This window comes from Arachis hypogaea, chromosome 10 (assembly GCF_003086295.3).
Source record: "Arachis hypogaea cultivar Tifrunner chromosome 10, arahy.Tifrunner.gnm2.J5K5, whole genome shotgun sequence".
NCBI lineage: Eukaryota > Viridiplantae > Streptophyta > Magnoliopsida > Fabales > Fabaceae > Arachis > Arachis hypogaea.
This window is the reverse complement of record NC_092045.1, coordinates 116,276,870-116,296,905: the sequence shown is the minus strand read 5'-3', so window position 1 is coordinate 116,296,905 and position 20,036 is coordinate 116,276,870. Positions and strand designations below refer to the sequence as shown.

The following is a 20,036-nucleotide window of genomic DNA, read 5'->3' as shown; positions in this document are numbered from 1 at the left end:
AACTTTTGTCAAACTTTAAGGACAAAAAATATACTTTATCCTAGAATTTAATCATAAAGAATAAAGTTTTTATTAAAGAGTACTTTTGTAAAATATAATTTATTTTTCTTAAAAAATAAGTAAAATTAATGTTAGTTAACACAAAAAATTTTAAATAAATTAAAGAGAAAATCTTTTAAAAATTACAAGGAAGAGAAGTGTATATTGTACGAATAAAGAAAAAAATATCATTTTAATATCTCTAAAAAGAGATGAAATGAGTAAAATTTTCTCTTTTTTTATATTGTCTCTCTAACAACACCGTTATCAACTAACGTTGTATAACTCTACAATCAATTATCCTTTTAATTTATTAAACTATATTAAAAATAAATTAAAATACATATAATTAATTTTAGTATTCATTTGTTTATTTTTTTAATTTAATTGTTATCTCAAAATAAGGTTATTTAACCAGTACCGGGTGAGAGAGACTGAGCCTCAACAATAGTCAAATTCATCCATCATTCGTTTGCTATGGCTTCCTCTAGCCGTCAACAAAACAAGCATTCTCCTTCTTTTTCTACTTCTACTGGAACCAGTTTCTTTAAGATTATTCTCAGAAAAGCTCTTCAAAATGAAAACTTTGTAAGCATTTTCTCGTCTTCTCCATGCCCTCTTTTTTCTTTTAATCTGTTTATCTTCTGAGATATTGTTCACAAAAAGTTTCTTTCCTTATTCCTCTATATATGATTTTTCTCGTTTATAAACACTTCTTTCATAAAACAACACACATGCATGGCTTATTAGCTGCAAATATAGTAACAGTAAACTCTTTCTTTTTGTTATCTAGATCATTTTCTATTTGCAATCATTTAGGCTTAATTATAATTAATTTTGTAGCAGATGTATATAAAAAATACATAAAATGGAATGAAAACTTATAAACATATTTGTTAGGTGGTTACATTTTATGTACTCCGTATGTATTTTTATTACAAAATTAATTACAATTAAATCTACATCATTGCTAATGAAAAATGATCTAGGTAACACTTTCACTAATCAAGATTAGGAAATATCATAGGACATATTGCGGTGATTAGAAAAATTATTATATTCATCGTCATTTTTCATTATGCATGAATTCTAATTTTGTTATTACTGATTTGGTCCCTACCAATTTTCATGTTGGTTAATCCGTACTTAATATTTTTTTTATTTCACTCTCTAATTATGCAAATAATGCTATAAAATAGTCCTTCGAATTTTGAAATTAGTTTCTCCTTTAAAATAGGTGAAAGATTAATCTTTACCTACATATAAAATTTAAGACTAATATGTTTAGACTATTTTATTGCACTATCTATAATTATTAGGTGAAGGATGAATTGGAAGTTTAATGTTATTATTATATGAAGATGATGACTGAGATATTTGACTAAACTATTTAACATAATACATGTCAACATCTTGGTGAAGACATGCTAATGTGCGTCACCATATTGTTATTACGGTTGCTAACATCAGGTTCATAACATTGCAGAAGTTAACAAAAAAGTTCACTACACAATATGGTTCTGTCGTATCAAACCCATTGTATCTTAAGCCTCGAGATGGTATTGAATGGAAAGTCTATTGGACTAAACATGATGGTGCAATTTTGTTTAAAAAGGGTTGGAAAGAGTTTGTTGCATATTACTCTCTTGATCATGGCCATTTGTTATGGTTTGAGTACAATATTGGAACATCTTACATTGAAGTACGCATATATGACATGAGTTGCCATGAAATAAAGTATCCTGCCAATGATCAGATCAAAGAGCAGTCGCCATGCAGGGGCCAGCAGCCGGTGAAAAGGCCAAAAGAACCAAAAATTATAGATGTGGATAGCAGTCCCAACACTCAAAACATGAGACTTAACGAGGGACAACAGAAGAAAAGATTGAATGAACCACGGTCAGGAAGAGTCCGGAGCCAACCGAGAAAAAAAATGAGAGCACTAGTGTCATCTGCTTCTAAAAGTAGACAGTTGGAAGATGACACACAAATCAGGAATGTTGAAAGAAGCCTCAATTCACACGATATAAAATCCAATGAGAAAAACTATGAGATGCCAGTGTCTGTCAATCGAGATTCTAATGGTACGTGTCTCATAATTGGATCATCCTTTCCTTTTGTGGATTCAACCGTTGTTGTTTTTGAGTTACAACTTGCAACTGCTTTCTATACATTATAGTGGTAGTTTCTGATTCTTTGTTTCCTATGTACAAGGTAAAAGGAACAGAAGAAGAAAAGGTTCTGAATCTCCTGTTATGCCCTGTCTTACAAGACTTGAATCTCTGAAAGAAGCTAAGAAGTTTAAGTGGGAAAAGCCCTCTTTCATCATCAAGATAACGCAACGGTCTCAAACGAGAGCACCATGTGTAAGTATAAGTTAATACATATATCATGTTGAAAATTATGTATCATGTGAACTTCCATGTGCTATATTTCTTTCAAACTGTGTCTTATTTCTAACCATGATGACATAAATATGATTTGCTGCAGTACTTTTCAACTAAATTCTTCAGAAAGTATTTTGAAAATAATCCACAAAATGCAAATATAAGATTTGGAAAGAAGTTGTTCCCTGTTAAGTTGATCTACAGGCCATCATCATGTGTTGCCTTTATATCTGCTGGTTGGAACCTTTTTGCTCGAGCTAGTAAATTACAAGCCGGAGATGTTTGTTTGTTTAAGCTCATCAATAGAAAGGATCCGGTGTGATTCAGCTCCCGAAAGAAGCTAAGGAGCTTAACTCACAGAATCCCTCTTTCATGGTAAAGATAAAAGACAGTGATCCAAGGAGATCAAGGCCTGTAAGTTTAGTTTGATACATTTTATTGATGACAAAACATAATATGCCATGCAAACTTATGGGTGCTAGTTTATAGTTAGTTTCACAAATTGTAAGTTTATAACTATTTTTGACCATGACGATTCAAAAATGGAATGTGATGCAGAACTTATCAGCTATCTTTTACAGAAAGTATTTTAAAAAGAATCAGCAGGATGTAAAATTACAGTTTGGAAAGGAGTCGTGGCCTGCTACAATTATCTACAATCCGTCATCGAAAAACAGCTTTATTTCGGCTGGTTGGAGCTCTTTTGCTAGAGCAAGTAAATTAGAAGTTGGAGATGTTTGTGTTTTTGAGCTCATCAATGGAAAAGATCTGTTTGATGTTCATATCTGTAGAGCCCAATGCTAGGTCAATGCATTATAACTTCAGGAACTAAGAGCTCTTAATTCTTAAATAAGGTTAATTTCGGGAAGAATGTATCATCTTTTTTTCTGTTGAATCAAACTTGTACTGTATCCAATCCTTTCTGTTGTGGACCAGTTATATATGTATGAACTAAGTGTTTTAATTTTATTTCTTGTTTTGCCACTTCATGATTGATTGCATTGTTATCTTCTCAAAGTGAAAGACAGGGTTGCGTTTGGTATAAGGTAAAAAAAGTGAGGCAGAATTTTTCATGGATTTGATTCAAAATTGTAATTCGCCTGTGAATCTAATCCATGAACGCGTTAAAATAGTATATCATAAAAAAGATTGAAGATAAATAAAATATAAAATAATTATAATTAATTTTATGTCTATTATAATTCCAATATTTGTATGATTTCATTTTTGTTAGAATACTAATGTACTAAAACTGTGCTTTCTATTTTGAGAGAAAAAATTTTTTATTTATCAAATAAAATTTATAAAAATTGGAGAGATTAAGAATTCTTTTAAAATAATTTTTTATTCTTTTCCACATTTATGAACCTTATTGATACATTAAGGATAAAACTATTTTTAACTATTGGTACGTGCTTATATACTCTTCTTTTTTGTGTGTATATATAACTTCATCATCCACCACCTCCTAAATACGCTTCTGTTGCCTTCATCTTCTTTCGCTTTTTCAATTAACTTGTCTTCTTACTAGAGACTGTGACTGTGTCTGTGAACAAGAAGAACATCCATGGCTTCCTCTAGATTCCAAAAAAACAAGCGTTCTCGTTCCTCTGTGATCCGTTTCTTCAAAATTGTTCTCAGACATAGCCTTGAAGATGGAAAGCTTGTAAGCATTTTCTTCACTTCATATCCTCTTTACTTATAATATTATTTAATGCATGCATTTCTCTTTGTGATTTTTCTCTTGTAAGGGTTTCTTTCATTTATGCTTATTACTAAGACTAGTTTCATACTTTCATTTGAATTGCAGAAGGTACCAAAAATGTTCAATATGAAACATGGTCGCGGTGTTCCAAATCCAGTGTATCTGAAGCCTCCAGATGGCACTGCATGGAAGATAGATTGGTCTGAGTATGATGGTGCCATTCTATTTGAAAATGGTTGGAAAGAATTTGCTTCGTATTACTCTTTGCATAATGGCCATCTGCTGTGGTTTGAGTACAATCAAACTTCTAACATTGTAGTATACATTTTTGACATGACTTGCCTTGAAATAGACTATCCTTCCTTGGATCACGTCAGCGATGACGATTCGATTGAGATCTTGAATGAACTGCCCCCACGAGGCTGGCCGAGGAAAACAGAGAAAGCAGCACCAAAGACACCATCTGCTTCTACAAGCAAAATGGTCACAAGTTCTGCCAAAACTAAAGTAGTGAAAGGGTGCCCTGAAAGAAACTATCCTTCCAAGGACCACATTGATGATGTCAACATGGTTAAGGTTGAGAATGAACCGCCACGAAGAGGCAGAGGCCGGCCGAGGAAAACAGAGAAAGCAGCACGAAACAAACCATCTCCTTGTACAAGCAAAAAGGTCACAAGTTCTGCCAAGAATAGAGTAGTGAAACGGTGCCCTGAAATAGGCTATCCTTCCAAGAACCACATTAACAATGACAACATGGTTAAGGTTGTGAATGAACCACCACGAAGGGGCCGAGGCCGGCCGAGAAAAACAGAGAAAGCAGCACCAAAGACACCATCTGCTTGTACAAGTAAAAGGTTCACAAGTTCTGCCAATACTAGAATGGTGAAATGGTGCCCTGAGATAGACTATCCTTCCAAGGACCACATTGATGATCACAACATGGTTAAGGTTGAGAATGAACCGCCACGAAGAGGCCGAGGCCGGCCGAGGAAAAAATTGAAAGCAGCAGTAGAAGTATCATCTCCTTCTACAAGTAAAACATTGTGGAGTTCTGTCAAAACTGGAGATGTAGAGAAGGGCCCTGATATGCTGTGTTGCAAGAATGAAGAAGCTAGTCAATCTGAAGAGACAGGTCTTAAGATGCCAACAATTCCAAGTGCCAGTGTTGATCCTTATAGTATGTAATTTCATGATCAAGTCATCCTTTTATTTTTGTAGTTTCTAATGTATTGCTTTCTGGCTAAAATGCATAAATCATAGTTACAAATTCACCAAATAGGTAGCGTATGCATATTGCATACCATACCAGAACGTATTGCATTTCATGTAACTATGCAATAATTATCTTATTGTTCTTTGTCCGTGTTTAAATTTCGTTCAAGTGAATAAAAATTACTGTGTTGTTTGAATCTTGAACTTAGCTACAAGTAACTTCTATGCAAATTTTTATGGTGTACATGTAAAGTTGTTCAAAAAGCAAAGAAGTTCAAGTCAAAGAATCCCTCTTTCTTAACCAAGATAAGGCAAACTCAACTATCTGGATCTTCACCAGTAAGTTGACACATTTGTCTCTGTCAGAAAGATTTCATGTCATGCAAATATTCTGTTACGAAACAGTGGCCTGTAACATTGTCATTTTGTCCTCCGGTTGGGTCTCGTTCGCTCGAGAAAATAACTTGAAAGCTGGAGATATTTGTATCTTTGAGCTTGTTTACAGAGAAGGTGCAGAACTTGATGCTCATATTTTTCTAAGGAATGCTTAATTAGACAATCTTTAGAGTATCAGGATGCTTAATTAGGCAATCTTTAGAGTATCTGGAGTTCTTGTATCAAGAAATTTGGTTAAGAAATGTGTCACTCCACTTTGTTAAAATCAAACTTGAATGTTAGTCATGAATGCATATTTATGTTAGTCATTAAGAGTTGTGACAATGGATTCATGTTTTTCTTCACATTTCACACTTAATTGTTGCAGTGTTGTTCTCACTTCAAATCAGAAATTAGAAAAGTACCTGTGGATCTTATTTCATAGACAAGATTGTGTATTGTAATGGACATATTCTCAACAAATTTGACAGAACTTATGGACATATTCATACCTATATCTTACATAAAGTAAGCTAAATTAACTTTTATTTTTTTTTTTTGGTGACTAAATTAACTTTTATTTTACGTTTGTTTAAATATGACATAATAAACTCGCACCAATTTACCAATTAGTCGAATACAATGAATTAAAAAAAGTTATACACTTAAGTTATTTACATTGGAATTCTATGGAATTACTGCAACTCTGCAAATAATTAGTAACTTTCTAAAAAGTGACAAGTATAATAAATGAGGGAGAAATAGTGAAATAGGATCCAAACCATAAATTGCTTTGAAAATAAGTAGTTGGGCAACTTTTGATTAGGGAGGATGAGTGAAATAGGATCCAAATAACATCTTATACTACCAATAATATATAATTCTACATGTGTTGTTTCTGCATGGATTACTTATTTCTAGTTATGGTAGTAAGGAGATAACACTGCAATGCAACCATTAAGTACGATGAAAAGTGAAAACTATGACTCTTTTACAACTCTTGATCCCTGAACATACACCATGATCTGCAACACAAGTAAGCAAAGCCATTCGCTAATCATGGCTTCGACGAATATGAACCTTAAGTTCTGGACCTTGTCTGTTAACGAGCTCAAAGATACCAACATCTCCGGCTTTTAAGTTATTTTCTTCAACGAACAAGCGCCAATGAGAGATAAGGGCATTCTTCCTATTTGGATAATGGATCAATGTTGCATGCCACTGCTTCTTTCCAACTCGTAGAATTGCATACTGCTTCGTGTTCTCGAAGTACATTCTGAAGAAACAAACTGGAAGATTCTGAATCATATCAGAATAATTCATCATCATGGTTCACAACAGTCTCAATTTTGCATGACATACAAAGTTTGCACAGAGATAAATGAATCAACTTACTGCTGGTAATCCTGTTTGGTGCTTTTGCTTAATCTTGATGACAAAAGAAGGATTTTTCGACTTGAACTTCTTTGCTTCTCTAACAACTTCAGATGTGTACCATAACCATAAACAAGGTATTTATGCATTTTAGAAACAAAGAAAATAAAAAAAATTAAACAAAATCAGTAGAATCCAAAAAATGAAAGAATGATGAGATTATGAAACAGACCATCCATATCTGGTCTGGCACGTTGAATTATTGGCAGCTTAAGATCTGCTGTCTCTTCAGATTGACCATCTTTTTCATTCTCGACATGCAGCTTCAAGTTTTGTGTATTGGGATTTTTATCTTTATCTTTAGTTTTGATGGCACTTTTCATTTTTTTGCTTGCAGAAGCACGTGATTGCTTTGGTTCTGCTATCACTTTTTTCTTCGGCCGGCCTCGGTCCCTTCGTGGCGGCGGTTCATCCAAAATCTCAACCGAGTTGTCATCACCGATTCGACCATTGGAAGGATAATCAATTTCGAGGGCAGTCATGTCGAATATGTTTACTTTGATGTTAGAAGTTCCGTTGTACTCAAACCACAACACATGACCATTCTCCAAGGTGTAAAATGTAGCAAACTCTTTCCAACCGTTTTCAAACAAAATCTCACCATCACGATTAGTCCAATCTATTCTCCACTCAGTGCCATCTGGAGGCAGGAGTTTCACTGGATTTGGCATATCTCCACCATATTTCCTACGGAACTTGTTTGGCATTTTCTGCAATGCCAATGAAACTGTTGTTGGTAACCATACTTAGCAAAACTCACAATCATAACACAAAATTGGCCAGATAAACAAAAATTGATTCGACCCACTCTATTTGTATCACTCAACCTCTTAACAATCTTCTAACAAGGGTGAACGCGGATCAGATCGGATCGGATATGGCTAAAATTTCGATTCGATTTGCACTAAAATCATCTGATCGAATCAGATCCAATCTCCGCAGTTTTTAAGCTTGTATCCGATCCGATCCAAACAATTACAGATCGGATCGGTTATCGGATATATTCGTAAAATACAAAATATTTTTAAAAGCTTATTTTTATTAAAAAAATATCAATAAAATTCATTTTTTCTATTCTTTTAAATATGTTTTCTTTTAAAATAATATTAAACATACAATTTTTTAAATAATAAATTAAAATAATACAACATATACGATAATTATTATTTGAAATAAAATATAAAAAGAATATTTATTTATTTATTTCTTTATTGTTGCGGATACGCGGATATGCGGACCGGATATGCGAATATCTACACAAAATCCGCAATCCGATCCGATTAGTGTGCAGATCTGATCCGATCCGATCCGATAGCCTTGCAGATCAAATCTACATCCACAATTTTTGAATCAAATTCAGATACATATAACGGATATGCGGATCAGATCCGATCCATGAACACCCCTACTAAGAATTATCCTTCCCTAACAGCAGCTTTGTTGATTTGGTTACTACTCTAACTAACTAACTAACAATCAAAAATTCAAAACTAAAAAAGCATAAATATTGAGGAGCATATTATGCTGGTAAGAAAAGAAACCATGCATGTGTGTGGTTGTTATCTCACATGAAAAAATTTTGTATGTGTAAAATAAAAACAGTGAAAGATAAAAAGAGGATAGGAAAGAAAGAAAATTCTCACAAGATATCCATTGTCAAGACTTTTTCTGAGGACAATCTTAAAGAAACGGATCACAGTGGAAAGAGAATTCTTGTTTCTTTGAAAGTTAGAGGAATCCATAGTTACGAATATTCTTCTTATTCACAAAGAGTCGGTGTATATCTTAAATAAGAAGATAACATATTAAAAAAAAATAAAATAAAGCTGTTTTCATAAATTTCAGGCATAATTTTTGGATTTTATATTTAATTTAAATAAGAACAAAATTAAATTCCCTATTACATGCCTGAATTTCATACCGAATTTTATTTTTTTATTTTTATATTTTAAGTAATTTGAACAAAAAAGGATAAAAATCAAAATAAGATTTTTTGGATGTGTCTAAATTTCATACATAATTCCTAAGTTTTATAATTATAATAAAATATTTTTTAGATATCACTTTTGATCTATACAGTAACTAAACTCATTTAAAATTAAAACTTACATGAGAAATTATTTTTAAACTAATATTGGTATGTGGTATCGGTAACAAAAAACTTTCGTAATCCATTAAACCTATTAAATAAATTTAGATGATGTTTATTTTTTTGGAAGCTAGAAAAAGTTATAGCTAAGAATGATTTTCTTGTTTACAACTTAGATTTCAGGCATAATTTTTAAGTCGCACATTTAATTTAGACAAAAAATTAAAAAAGAACAAAATAAGGTTTCTGTTATGTGCCTAAATTTCATATTGAGTCCAATTCTTTTCTATTTTTACTTTTTAAGTAATTTGAATAAAAAATAATAAAAATCAAAATAAGATTTATTGAATGTCCCAAAATTTCAGATATAATTCTTGAATTCTATAACTCTAATAAAATATTTTTTATGTATCATTTTTTACCTCTACAGTAACTAAACTCAATTAAAATTAAAACTTGTATTAAATATTATTTTTTTTAAGTGATGTTGGTTTGGTATTTGTAAGAGAGATAATATCATTTTCATAATTCATTAAACCTATTAAATAAATCTAGGTGATGATTATTTTTTTCGAAACTAAAAAAAGTCATAGCCATAAATGTTCTTCTTGTTCACAAAAAATCACCGAATATCCTAAATAAGAAGATAATATATAAAAAAATAAAATAAAATTCTTTCTATGCGCATAGATTTTAGTAATAATTTCAAGATTTTACATTTAATTTAAATAATAGATTGAAAAGAGCAAAATTAAGTTTCTTATTATGTGCTGAGTTTTATTTTTTTCTATTTTTACATTTTAAGTAATTTGAACAAAAAAGGATAAAAATCAAAATAAGATTCTTTGAATGTGCCTAAATTTCATACATAATTCTTAAATTTCATAACTCCAATGAAATATTTTTTAGATATCATTTTTTACTTATATAATAACTAAACTCATTTAAAATTAAAACTTGCATGAGAAATCATTTTTAAAGTGATACTGATATGTGGTATCAGTAACAAAAAATTGTATCATTTTTGTAATCAGTTAAACCTATTAAGACTCAATTTAGATAAATAGCTTAATTAAACTCCTTTTAAAAAATAACTTAAATAATAAATAGTTATATTAAAAGTAGCTTATAAATAAGTTATTTTGTATTTGAGTTTTTAGTTTTAAAAGTGCCTATTTTATAGAAATGTGATAAAAAGTAACAGTTATGAGAGAAGTCATTTTTTAACTTCTCTATAAACTCCTAAATAGCTTCTTAAAAAGCTGCAATTTAGTTTGAAACTTGCACCAGACATTAATACTGCTACTTTTCATAAGTTAAAAGTTCAAAAAAAACTACTTGTAAAGTTTGTCAAACGGTCCTAAATAAAGTTAGATGATACTTGTTTTTTTTAGAAGCTAAAAAAAGTCATAGCCAAGAATAATTTTTTTGTTAAGAGAGAATAAGTAAATATCTCTAATAAGTAGACAACATATAAAAAAGAATAAAATAAGGTCTTTGTACACGCCTAAATTTCAGGCATAACTTTAATCTCACATTTAATTTAAACAAAAAATTAAAAAAAGAACAAAATAAAGTTCCTGTTATGTGCCTAAATTTCGTATTGAGTCCCACTTTTTTCTATTTCTACTTTTTAAGTAATTTGAATAAAAAATGATAAAAATCAAAATAAGATTCGTTGAATGTGTCTAAATTTAAGACATAATTTTTGAATTCTATAACTCTAATAAAATATATTTTAGGTATCACTTTTGACTTATACAATAACTAAACTTATCTAAAATTAAAACTTGTATTGAATATCATTTTTTAAGTGATACTGATATAGTATCAATAACGAGAGACCGTATCATTTTTATAATTCATTAAACCTATTAAATAAAGCTAGATAATGTTTATTTATTTATTTATTTATTTTAAGTTAGAGAAAGCCATAGCCATGAATGTTCTTCTTATTCACAAAGAATCAGGGAACATTTCTAATAAGAAGACAACATATAAAAAAGAACAAAATAAGATTCCTTCTATACGCATAAATTTAAGTTATAATGTTTTGATTTTACATTTAATTTAGACAAAATTAAAAAAAATAAAATTTTTTGTTATGTGTCTAAATTTTATACGAAGTCTCACTTTTTTTATTTCTACCTTTTAAATAATTTGGACAGAAGGTAAAAAAATAAAAGAAGATTCGCTGAATGTGCCTAAATTTCAGAAAATCAGTGGATATCTCTAATAAAAAGATAGCATATAAAAAAAACAAAATAATGTTTCCTTTACGCGCATTGATTTAAGGTATAATTTATGAAAAACATTTAATTTAGACAAAAATAAAAAAAATAAAATAAAATTTCCTTTTGTATATGTGCCTAAATTTTATATTGAGTCTCACTTTTTTTAAATTTTTACTTTTTAAGTAATAAATGATAAAAATTAAAATAAAATTATTTGAATGTGTCTAAATTTTATATATAATTCTTGAGTTCCATAGTTTTAATGAAATATTTTTTAGGTATCATTTTTTACTGTACAATAACTAAACTAATTTAAAATTAAAACTTGCATTAAAAATTATTTTTGAAGTGGTAAGGATATGTGGTATCAGTAGCAAGAAACTATATTATTTTCTTAAGATTTAATTACTCTGTTGGTCCCATAGTTTCATGAAATTTTTAATTAGGTTTCTATACTTTTTTTTCTTTTAATTGAGTCCTTGCACTAATTTCTTTTTTACTTGGGTCCCTACACTTTTTTTTTTCCTTTTATTTGGTTTTTGAACCGATTTTTTTTAGTTAGGTCCCTGTACAATTAAGCCAATTATTGCTAAGAGGGACTTAATTGGAAAAAAAAATTGGTACAGAAACTCAATTAAAAAGAAAAAAAATATAAGGGTCTAATTGAAAATTTCACAAAACTATAAAACCAACAGAGTAATTAAACCTTTTCTTAATCCATTAAACCTATTAAATAAAGGGGGTCTTTTTATGGGCTAAATTTCAGACATCATTTCTAAATTTCACATTTAATTTAGATAAAAAAAATTGAAAAAAAAAAACAAAATAAGGTTCTTAATATGCCTATAGATTTCAGACACAATAAAAAATATTTAATTTAGACAAAAAATTTAAAAATAATAATAAAATAAGATTCTTTGTTATGTGCCTAAATTTTATTTTGAGTCTCACTTTTTTTTCTATTTCTACTTTTAAATAATAAATGATAAAAAATTAAATTAAGATTCTTGAAATGTAACTAAATTCCATAGATAATTCTTGATTTCCATAATATTAACAAAATATTTTTTTAAGTATCACTTTTGACCAGTACAATAACTAAACTCATTTAAAATTAAAATTTATATTGAAAATAATTTTTGAACTAGTACTGATATGTGGTATTAATAACGAGAAACCATATCATTTTCTTAGTCCATTAAAACTATTAAATAAAGAAAGTCATTCTATGCGCTAGATTTCAGACATAATTTCTAAATTTCACATTTAATTTAGACAAAAAAAAACTTTAAAAAAGAACAAAACAAGGTTCTAAATATGCGCATAGATTTCATGCACAATTTTTGAAAAATATTCAATTTAGACAAACAATTGAAAAGGAATAAAATAGCGTTCCTTATTATGTGCCTAAATTTTATACTGAGTTTCACTTTTTTTCTATTTCTACCTTTTAAGTAATAAATGATAAAAATCGAAATAAGATTAATAAATATGCTAAAATTTCATATATAATTCTTTTTCTATAATTTTAAAGAAATATTTTTAAGGTATCACTTTTGACTTGTAAATTAACTAAACTCGTTTAAAATTAAAACTTGTATTGGAAATCATTTTTAAAGTGATACTAATATGTGGTATCAATAATGAGAAACTACATTATTTTCAAAATCTATTAAACCTATTAAATAAATAGAGTTTTTTATGTGCTAGATTTTAGACATAATTTTTAAATTTCACATTTAATTTTGACAAAAAAAATTGAAAAAGAACAAAAATAAGGTTTCTAATATGCGCATAGACCTCGGGCACAATTTATGAAAAATATTTAATTTAGACAAATAATTGAAAAAAATAAAATAAGATTCCTTTGTTATGTGTCTAAATTTTATAATGAGTCCCATTTTTTTCTATTTCTATTATTTAATTTTTAAATGATAAAAATCAAAATAAATTTTTTTGAATGTGCCTAAATTTCAAACATAATTCTTGAGTTTCATAATTTTAATGAAATATTTTTTATGTTTCACTTTTGACCTGTACAGTAACTAAACTCATTTAAAATTAAAACTTACATTAAAAATTATTTTTAAAGTGATACTGACATGTGGTATCATAACGAGAAATCATATCATTTTCTTAATCCAATAAACCTATTAAATAAAAAGGGTCTTTCTATGCTAGATTTTAAACATAATTTTTAAATTTCACACTTAATTTAGACCAAAAAATTGAAAAAGAACAAAATAAGGTTTCTAATATTCATGCTTTTTATTGGTGAATTATATGGTACAGATGTAAGTTTACAGATATTTTCTTTAATAGGATGAAAGAGAGATTAATAAAGATAGGACCCACATTTTGAATACCAATAAAATAATAAAAATTAACTATAAAAAGAATTTATATTCTCTCTCTATACCATTTCAATCTGTACAGTAGAGTGCCCCTTAAATTAAACACACTTAATTTTTTTTTTGGAATTGTCGATCAATTAATTTTCTTGTGCAGTGTTATTTACTTGTTCCAAAGCATGCATGTCTCACTTTTCAATTTTTTAGTTAGTTTATCATATTCTCATCATATAGCTCATTATTTTTATAATTTCGCTAGGGAACCAATACGGGTATAGCCAACAAACATTTCTGAACTGCATTCTATACTCATTAATTGTCATTAATTGATGATTATTTAAATTTTAATTTTTAAAAGATACAAAATTAATGATTATTAATTACCTCTTCTTACTCTAATTTATTTTTTATTATTTATTGAACAAATCCTAATTTCTATTTTTAAAAAAATGTCCAAAATCTAAAAAAAAATATAAGATAAAGAATCATTCAAATCCTAAGAAAAAAAATATACAAAGCACAAAAAAAAGAATCATCAAAATCCTAAAGAAAAAAACATACAAAACATAAGATAAAAATCATCCAAAACTAATAAAAAAATTCTCCAAATCGTAAATAAAAAAATAAGGTTCCTAATATGCGCATAGATTTTAGGTACAATTTTTGAAAATCATTTAATTTAGACAAATAATTAAAAAATAATAAAATAAATTTTCTTGTTATGTGCCTAAATTTTATAATGAGTCCCACTTTTTTCTATTTCTATTTTTTAATTTATAAATGATAAAAATTTAAATAAGATTTTTTTAATGTACCTAAATTTCATACATAATTCTTGAGTTCTATAATTTTAGTGAAATATTTTGTAGGTTTTACTTTTGACGTGTACGGTAACTAAACTCTTTTAAAATTAAAACTTGCATTAGAAATCATTTTTGAAGTGATAATGACATGTGGTATCAGTAACGAGAAACTATATCATTTTCTTAATCCAATAAACCTATTAAATAAAGAGGGTCTTTATATGGTAGATTTCAACATAATTTTTAAATTCCACACTTAATTTAGACCAAAAAATTGAAAAAGAACAAAATAAGGTTTCTAGTATTCATGCTTTTTAAATTACACACACTTAATTTTTTTTTGGGATTGTTGGTCAATTAATTTTCTTGTGCAGTGTTATTTAATTATTCCAAAGCATGCATGTCTCACTTTTCAAATTTTTAATTAGTTTCTCATATTCTCATCATATAGCTCATTATTTTTACAATTCTGTTGGGAACCAATACGGTATCGCTAACAAACATTTCTGAACTGCATTCTATACTCATTAATTGTCATTAATTGATGATTATTTAAATTTTAATTTTTAAAAGATACAAAACTAATGATTATTAATTATCTCTTCTTATTCTAATTTACTTTTTACTATTTATTGAGCAAATCCTAATTTCTCTTTCTAAAAAAATGTTCAATCTAAAAAAATAAAAATAATGAAATATAAGATAAAGAATCATCCAAATCCTAAGAAAAAAAATATACAAAACACAAAAAAAAAAAGAATCATCAAAAACTAATAAAAAAGAGTCATCCAAATCCTAAAGAAAAAACATACAAAACATGAGATAAAAATCATCCAAAACTAATAAAAAAATTCTCCAAATCGTAAATAAAAAAATAAGGTTCCTAATATGCGCATAGATTTTAGGTACATTTTCTGAAAAATATTTAATTTAGACAAATAATTGAAAAAGAATAAAATAAAATTTTTTGTTATGTGCCAAAATTTTATAATGAGTCTCACTTTTTTTCTATTTTTATTTTTTAATTTATAAATGATAAAAATCTAAATAAGATTTTTTGAATGTGCCTAATTTCATACAAAATTCTTGAGTTCTATAAATTTAATGAAATATTTTTTAGGTTTTACTTTTGACTTCTACGGTAACTAAACTCTTTTAAAATTAAAACTTGCATTAGAAATTATTTTTGAAGTGATAATGACATGTAGTATCAGTAACGAGAAACCATATCATTTTTTTAATCCAATAAACCTATTAAATAAAGAGGGTCTTTCTATGCTAGATTTCAAACATAATTTTAAATTTCACACTTAATTTAGACCAAAAAATTGAAAAAGAACAAAATAAAGTTTTTAGTATTCATGCTCTTTAAATTACACACACTTAATTTTTTTTTTTTTTGAGATTGTCGGCCAATTATTTTTCTTGTGCAGTGTTATTTACTTGTCCAAAGCATGCATGTCTCACTTTTCAATTTTTTAGTTAGTTTTCCAGATTCTCATTATATGGCTCATTATTTTTACAATTTCGCTAGGAAACCAACACGGATATAGCCAATAAATATTTATGAACTGTATTCTATACTCATTAATTGTCATTAATTTATGATTATTTAAATTTTAATTTTTTAAAGATACAAAATTAATTATTATTAATTACCTCTTCTTACTCTAATTTACTTTTTACTATTTATCAAGCAAATTCTAATTTCTCTTTCTAAAAAAACGTCCAAATTCTAAAAAAAATAAAAATAATAAAATATAAGATAAAGAATTATCCAAATTCTAATAAAAAAACATACAAAGTATAAAAAAAAAAGAATCATTCAAAACTAATAAAAAAGAATCATTCAAATCCTAAAGGAAAAAACATATAAAACATAAGATAAAAATCATCCAAAACTAATAAAAAAAATTCTCCAAATCGTAAATAAAAAAATAAGGTTCCTAATATGCGCATAGATTTTAGGTACATTTTTTGAAAAATATTTAATTTAGACAAATAATTAAAAAAGAATAAAATAAGTTTTCTTGTTATGTGTCTAAATTTTATAATGAGTCCTACTTTTTTTTATTTCTATTTTTTAATTTATAAATGATAAAAAATGTAAATAAGATTTTTTTTAATATATCTAAATTTCATACAGAATTCTTGAGTTCTATCATTTTAATGAAATATCTTTTAGGTTTTACTTTTAACCTATACGGTAACTAAACTCTTTTAAATTTAAAACTTGCATTAGAAATTATTTTTGAAGTGATAATGACATGTGGTATCAGTAACGAGAAACCATATCATTTTCTTAATCCAATAAACTTATCAAATAAAGAGAGTCTTTCTACGCTAGATTTCAAACATAATTTTTAAATTTTACACTTAATTTAGACCAAAAAATTGAAAAAAAAAACAAAATAAGGTTTCTAGTATTCATGCTCTTTAAATTACACACACTTATTTTTTTTTTGGGATTGTCGGTCAATTATTTTTCTTGTACAGTGTTATTTACTTGTTTCAAAGCATGCATGTCTCAATTTTCAAATTTTTAGTTAGTTTCTCAGATTCTCATCATATGGCTCATTATTTTTATAATTCCGCTAGAAAACCAACACGGATATAGCCAACAAACAATTCTGATGAACTGCATTCTATACTCATTAATTGTCATTAATTGATGATTATTTAAATTTTAATTTTTAAAAGATACAAAATTAATTATTTTTAATTATCTCTTCTTACTCTAATTTATTTTTTACTATTTATTGAGCAAATCCTAATTTTTATTTTTAAAAAAATGTCTAAAATCTAAAAAAATATTAAAATATAAGATAAAGAATTATTCAAATCCTAAAAAAAAAATATACAAAACACAAAAAAGAAAAATCATCCAAAACTAATAAAAAAGAATCATTCAAATCCTAAAAGAAAAAACATACAAAACATAAGATAAAAATTATCCAAAACTAATAAAAAAATTCTCCAAATCGTAAATAAAAAAATAAGATTCCTAATATGCGCATAGATTTTAGGTACATTTTCTGAAAATTATTTAATTTAGACAAATAATTAAAAAAAATAAGTTTCCTTGTTATGTGCCTAAATTTTATAATGAGTCCCATTTTTTTCTATTTTTATTTTTTAATTTATAAATGATAAAAATCTAAATAATTTTTTTGAATGTACCTAAATTTCATACATAATTCCTGAGTTCTATAATTTTAATAAAATATTTTGTAGGTTTTACTTTTGACCTGTACAGTAATTAAACTCTTTTAAAATTAAAACTTGCATTAGAAATCATTTTTGAAGTGATAATGACATGTAGTATCAGTAACAAAAAATTATATTATTTTCTTAATCCAATAAACCTATTAAATAAAGAGAGTCTTTCTATGCTAAATTTCAAACATAATTTTTAAATTTCACACTTAATTTAGACTAAAAATTGAAAAAGAATAAAATAAGGTTTCTAGTATTCATGCTCTTTAAATTACACACACTTACTTTTTTTTTGGATTGTCGGTCAATTATTTTTTGTGTGCAGTGTTATTTACTTGTTCCAAAATATACATGTCTCACTTTTCAATTTTTTAGTTAGTTTCTCAGATTCTCATCATATGACTCATTATTTTTACAATTCCGCTAGAGAATCGATATGGGTATAGCCAACAAGCATTTTTGAACTGCATTCTATACTCATTCATTGTCATTAATTGATGATTATTTAAATTTTAATTTTTAAAAGATACAAAATTAATGATTATTAATTACCTCTTCTTACTCTAATTTACTTTTTACTATTTATCAAGTAAATCCTAATTTCTCTTTCTAAAAAAAAACGTCCAAATTCTAAAAAAAAATAAAAATAATAATATATAAGATAAAGAATCATCCAAATCTTAAAAAAAAAAAAGCATACAAAACACAAAAAAAATCATTCAAAACTAATAAAAAAAATCATCCAAATCCTAAAGAAAAAGAACATAAAAAAATCATCCAAAACTAATAAAATAATTCTCTTTTTTTTCTATTTAAAAAAAAACGCATTGGCTAAAATAAAACAGAAAAAAAACGCATTCATTGGTAAAAGTTACAGAAAAATCTCCTCATTAGATTCTCAAATAACAACAATACCATCACAGAAACATCTAATCGAATGAAAAAAAATATTCACTTAGTATACAAAAAAAAAATCACACGAGACTAACCAAATACAAATCACTTGTATGGAAAAACCCAAAAAAACCAAACAACATCCTCTTTCTCCCATGTACTTTGGAAACAGATTGAATTGCAACCTCACACTTAAATGTTCATTACCTTCCATTGAATTATTATCACTCACATCAACGAATGGGCTATTCAATCTTTGTTTCGAAATTGATTGGTCCATGGATGAATGCACTCTATCAGAAGTCGTACACTGCGACATCGATTTCTTTGTAACAGCTCGGTGGGAAGAACTCTCTAACCACCACGTACGACTTCGGTCAAAGATGTAGTTGCGTTGTGGTCCTTGTGGCGGAAGGTAATCAAGCAATGAACAACAATGGCATCCCGATGATGAACAGTAATGCTAATGGCGGCAAGAACGGCGGAGTACGGCGGAGGTGGGGATTCGATGGTCACGCATCATGCTGGTCCTTGCAGCGGAACGTAATCAAGCAATGAACAACAATAGAACCCCAATCAAGAACAGTAACGCAAAAGGTGGCAGGAACAGTGTAGCACGGTGGGGGTGGGACTCGGTGTTCACGTTCTTAAGAACGCTGGCGGAATGAATTAAGCACAACAACACACTTAATGCGTAGAAAGAGGAGGAGTCCTAACAAGACCGTGAATCATGTTTCAATTAGGCAGTTAATTTTAAATTCTATTTTTTTAAAATAATCATTAATAAGAATTATTCAAATTAATTAATAAATTAAAATTAATATAATTAATTGAGTTGTTTAAATTGGCTAGTTAGAGAGTTGGTTTTCTATACTTTTTCTTATTTTTAATATGAAAATAAAGTGTGTGTAAGGCTGAGTTATGGAGGTATGAGGGGTTAATAGTGTGTTGTGACGGTATTAGATTTTCGAAGTTAGGGGAAAAAAATTGGACCGTTCAATTTTTTTGCGGCAGAAGGAGAACACAAATCGGACGATCAGATTTGTGTGTGAAAAAAAATTTTGAATTTGATAATCGGACGGTCCAATTTTATGCATGCTATAATTTTGAATTTGTATATGACTAAAATCGAATGATCTAATTTCATGCATGCTATAATTTTGAATTCGTATATGACTAAAATTGGACGGTCTGATTTTAGTTGTTTATAAAATTTAAACCGGTTAAAGAGCGGTCGGACTGATCCAATTTCTGTTTTTATATAAACCCACTATTAGTTGAAGTCTCTATTTTTCAT

At 27.7% G+C, this 20,036-nt stretch overlaps 3 protein-coding genes across 7 annotated transcripts; 2 read left to right on the top strand and 1 right to left on the bottom strand.

Annotated features, from left to right (window-relative positions):
- The first annotated feature begins 475 nt into the window (after positions 1–475).
- LOC112717085 (B3 domain-containing transcription factor VRN1) lies at positions 476–3,395 on the top strand. 4 transcript variants are annotated; one of them, XR_003160571.3, is made up of 5 exons: positions 476–627; positions 1,526–2,123; positions 2,254–2,405; positions 2,530–2,801; positions 2,985–3,395. XR_003160571.3 is itself a non-coding variant. In XM_072205570.1 (4 exons), the coding sequence occupies exons 1-4, from the start codon at positions 517–519 to the stop codon at positions 3,228–3,230; spliced, it is 1,107 nt and encodes a 368-aa protein (XP_072061671.1). In that variant the 5' UTR covers positions 476–516; the 3' UTR covers positions 3,231–3,395. The 4 variants fall into 4 exon arrangements, 2 of the variants coding, with proteins under 2 accessions (XP_072061671.1, XP_025624972.1); XR_003160570.3 differs by having other exon boundaries at positions 2,530–2,840; XM_072205570.1 differs by lacking the exon at positions 2,530–2,801.
- A 480-nt stretch (positions 3,396–3,875) lies between these two features.
- On the top strand, positions 3,876–5,540 carry LOC112717083 (uncharacterized). Of its 2 annotated transcripts, XM_025769186.3 has the most exons (3): positions 3,876–4,092; positions 4,237–4,366; positions 4,484–5,540. In XM_025769186.3, exons 1-3 carry the CDS (start codon positions 3,994–3,996, stop codon positions 5,314–5,316), a joined length of 1,062 nt encoding a protein of 353 aa, XP_025624971.1. In that variant the 5' UTR covers positions 3,876–3,993; the 3' UTR covers positions 5,317–5,540. The 2 variants fall into 2 exon arrangements, with proteins under 2 accessions (XP_025624971.1, XP_025624970.1); XM_025769185.3 differs by having other exon boundaries at positions 3,877–4,092; positions 4,237–5,540.
- A 966-nt stretch (positions 5,541–6,506) lies between these two features.
- On the bottom strand, positions 6,507–8,960 carry LOC114924514 (uncharacterized). The gene is made up of 4 exons (XM_029289335.2): positions 8,796–8,960; positions 7,325–7,862; positions 7,114–7,199; positions 6,507–7,007 (listed from the first exon to the last, which is right to left on the bottom strand). The coding sequence occupies exons 1-4, from the start codon at positions 8,892–8,894 to the stop codon at positions 6,924–6,926; spliced, it is 807 nt and encodes a 268-aa protein (XP_029145168.2). The 5' UTR covers positions 8,895–8,960; the 3' UTR covers positions 6,507–6,923.
- Between the last annotated feature and the right edge of the window lie 11,076 nt (positions 8,961–20,036).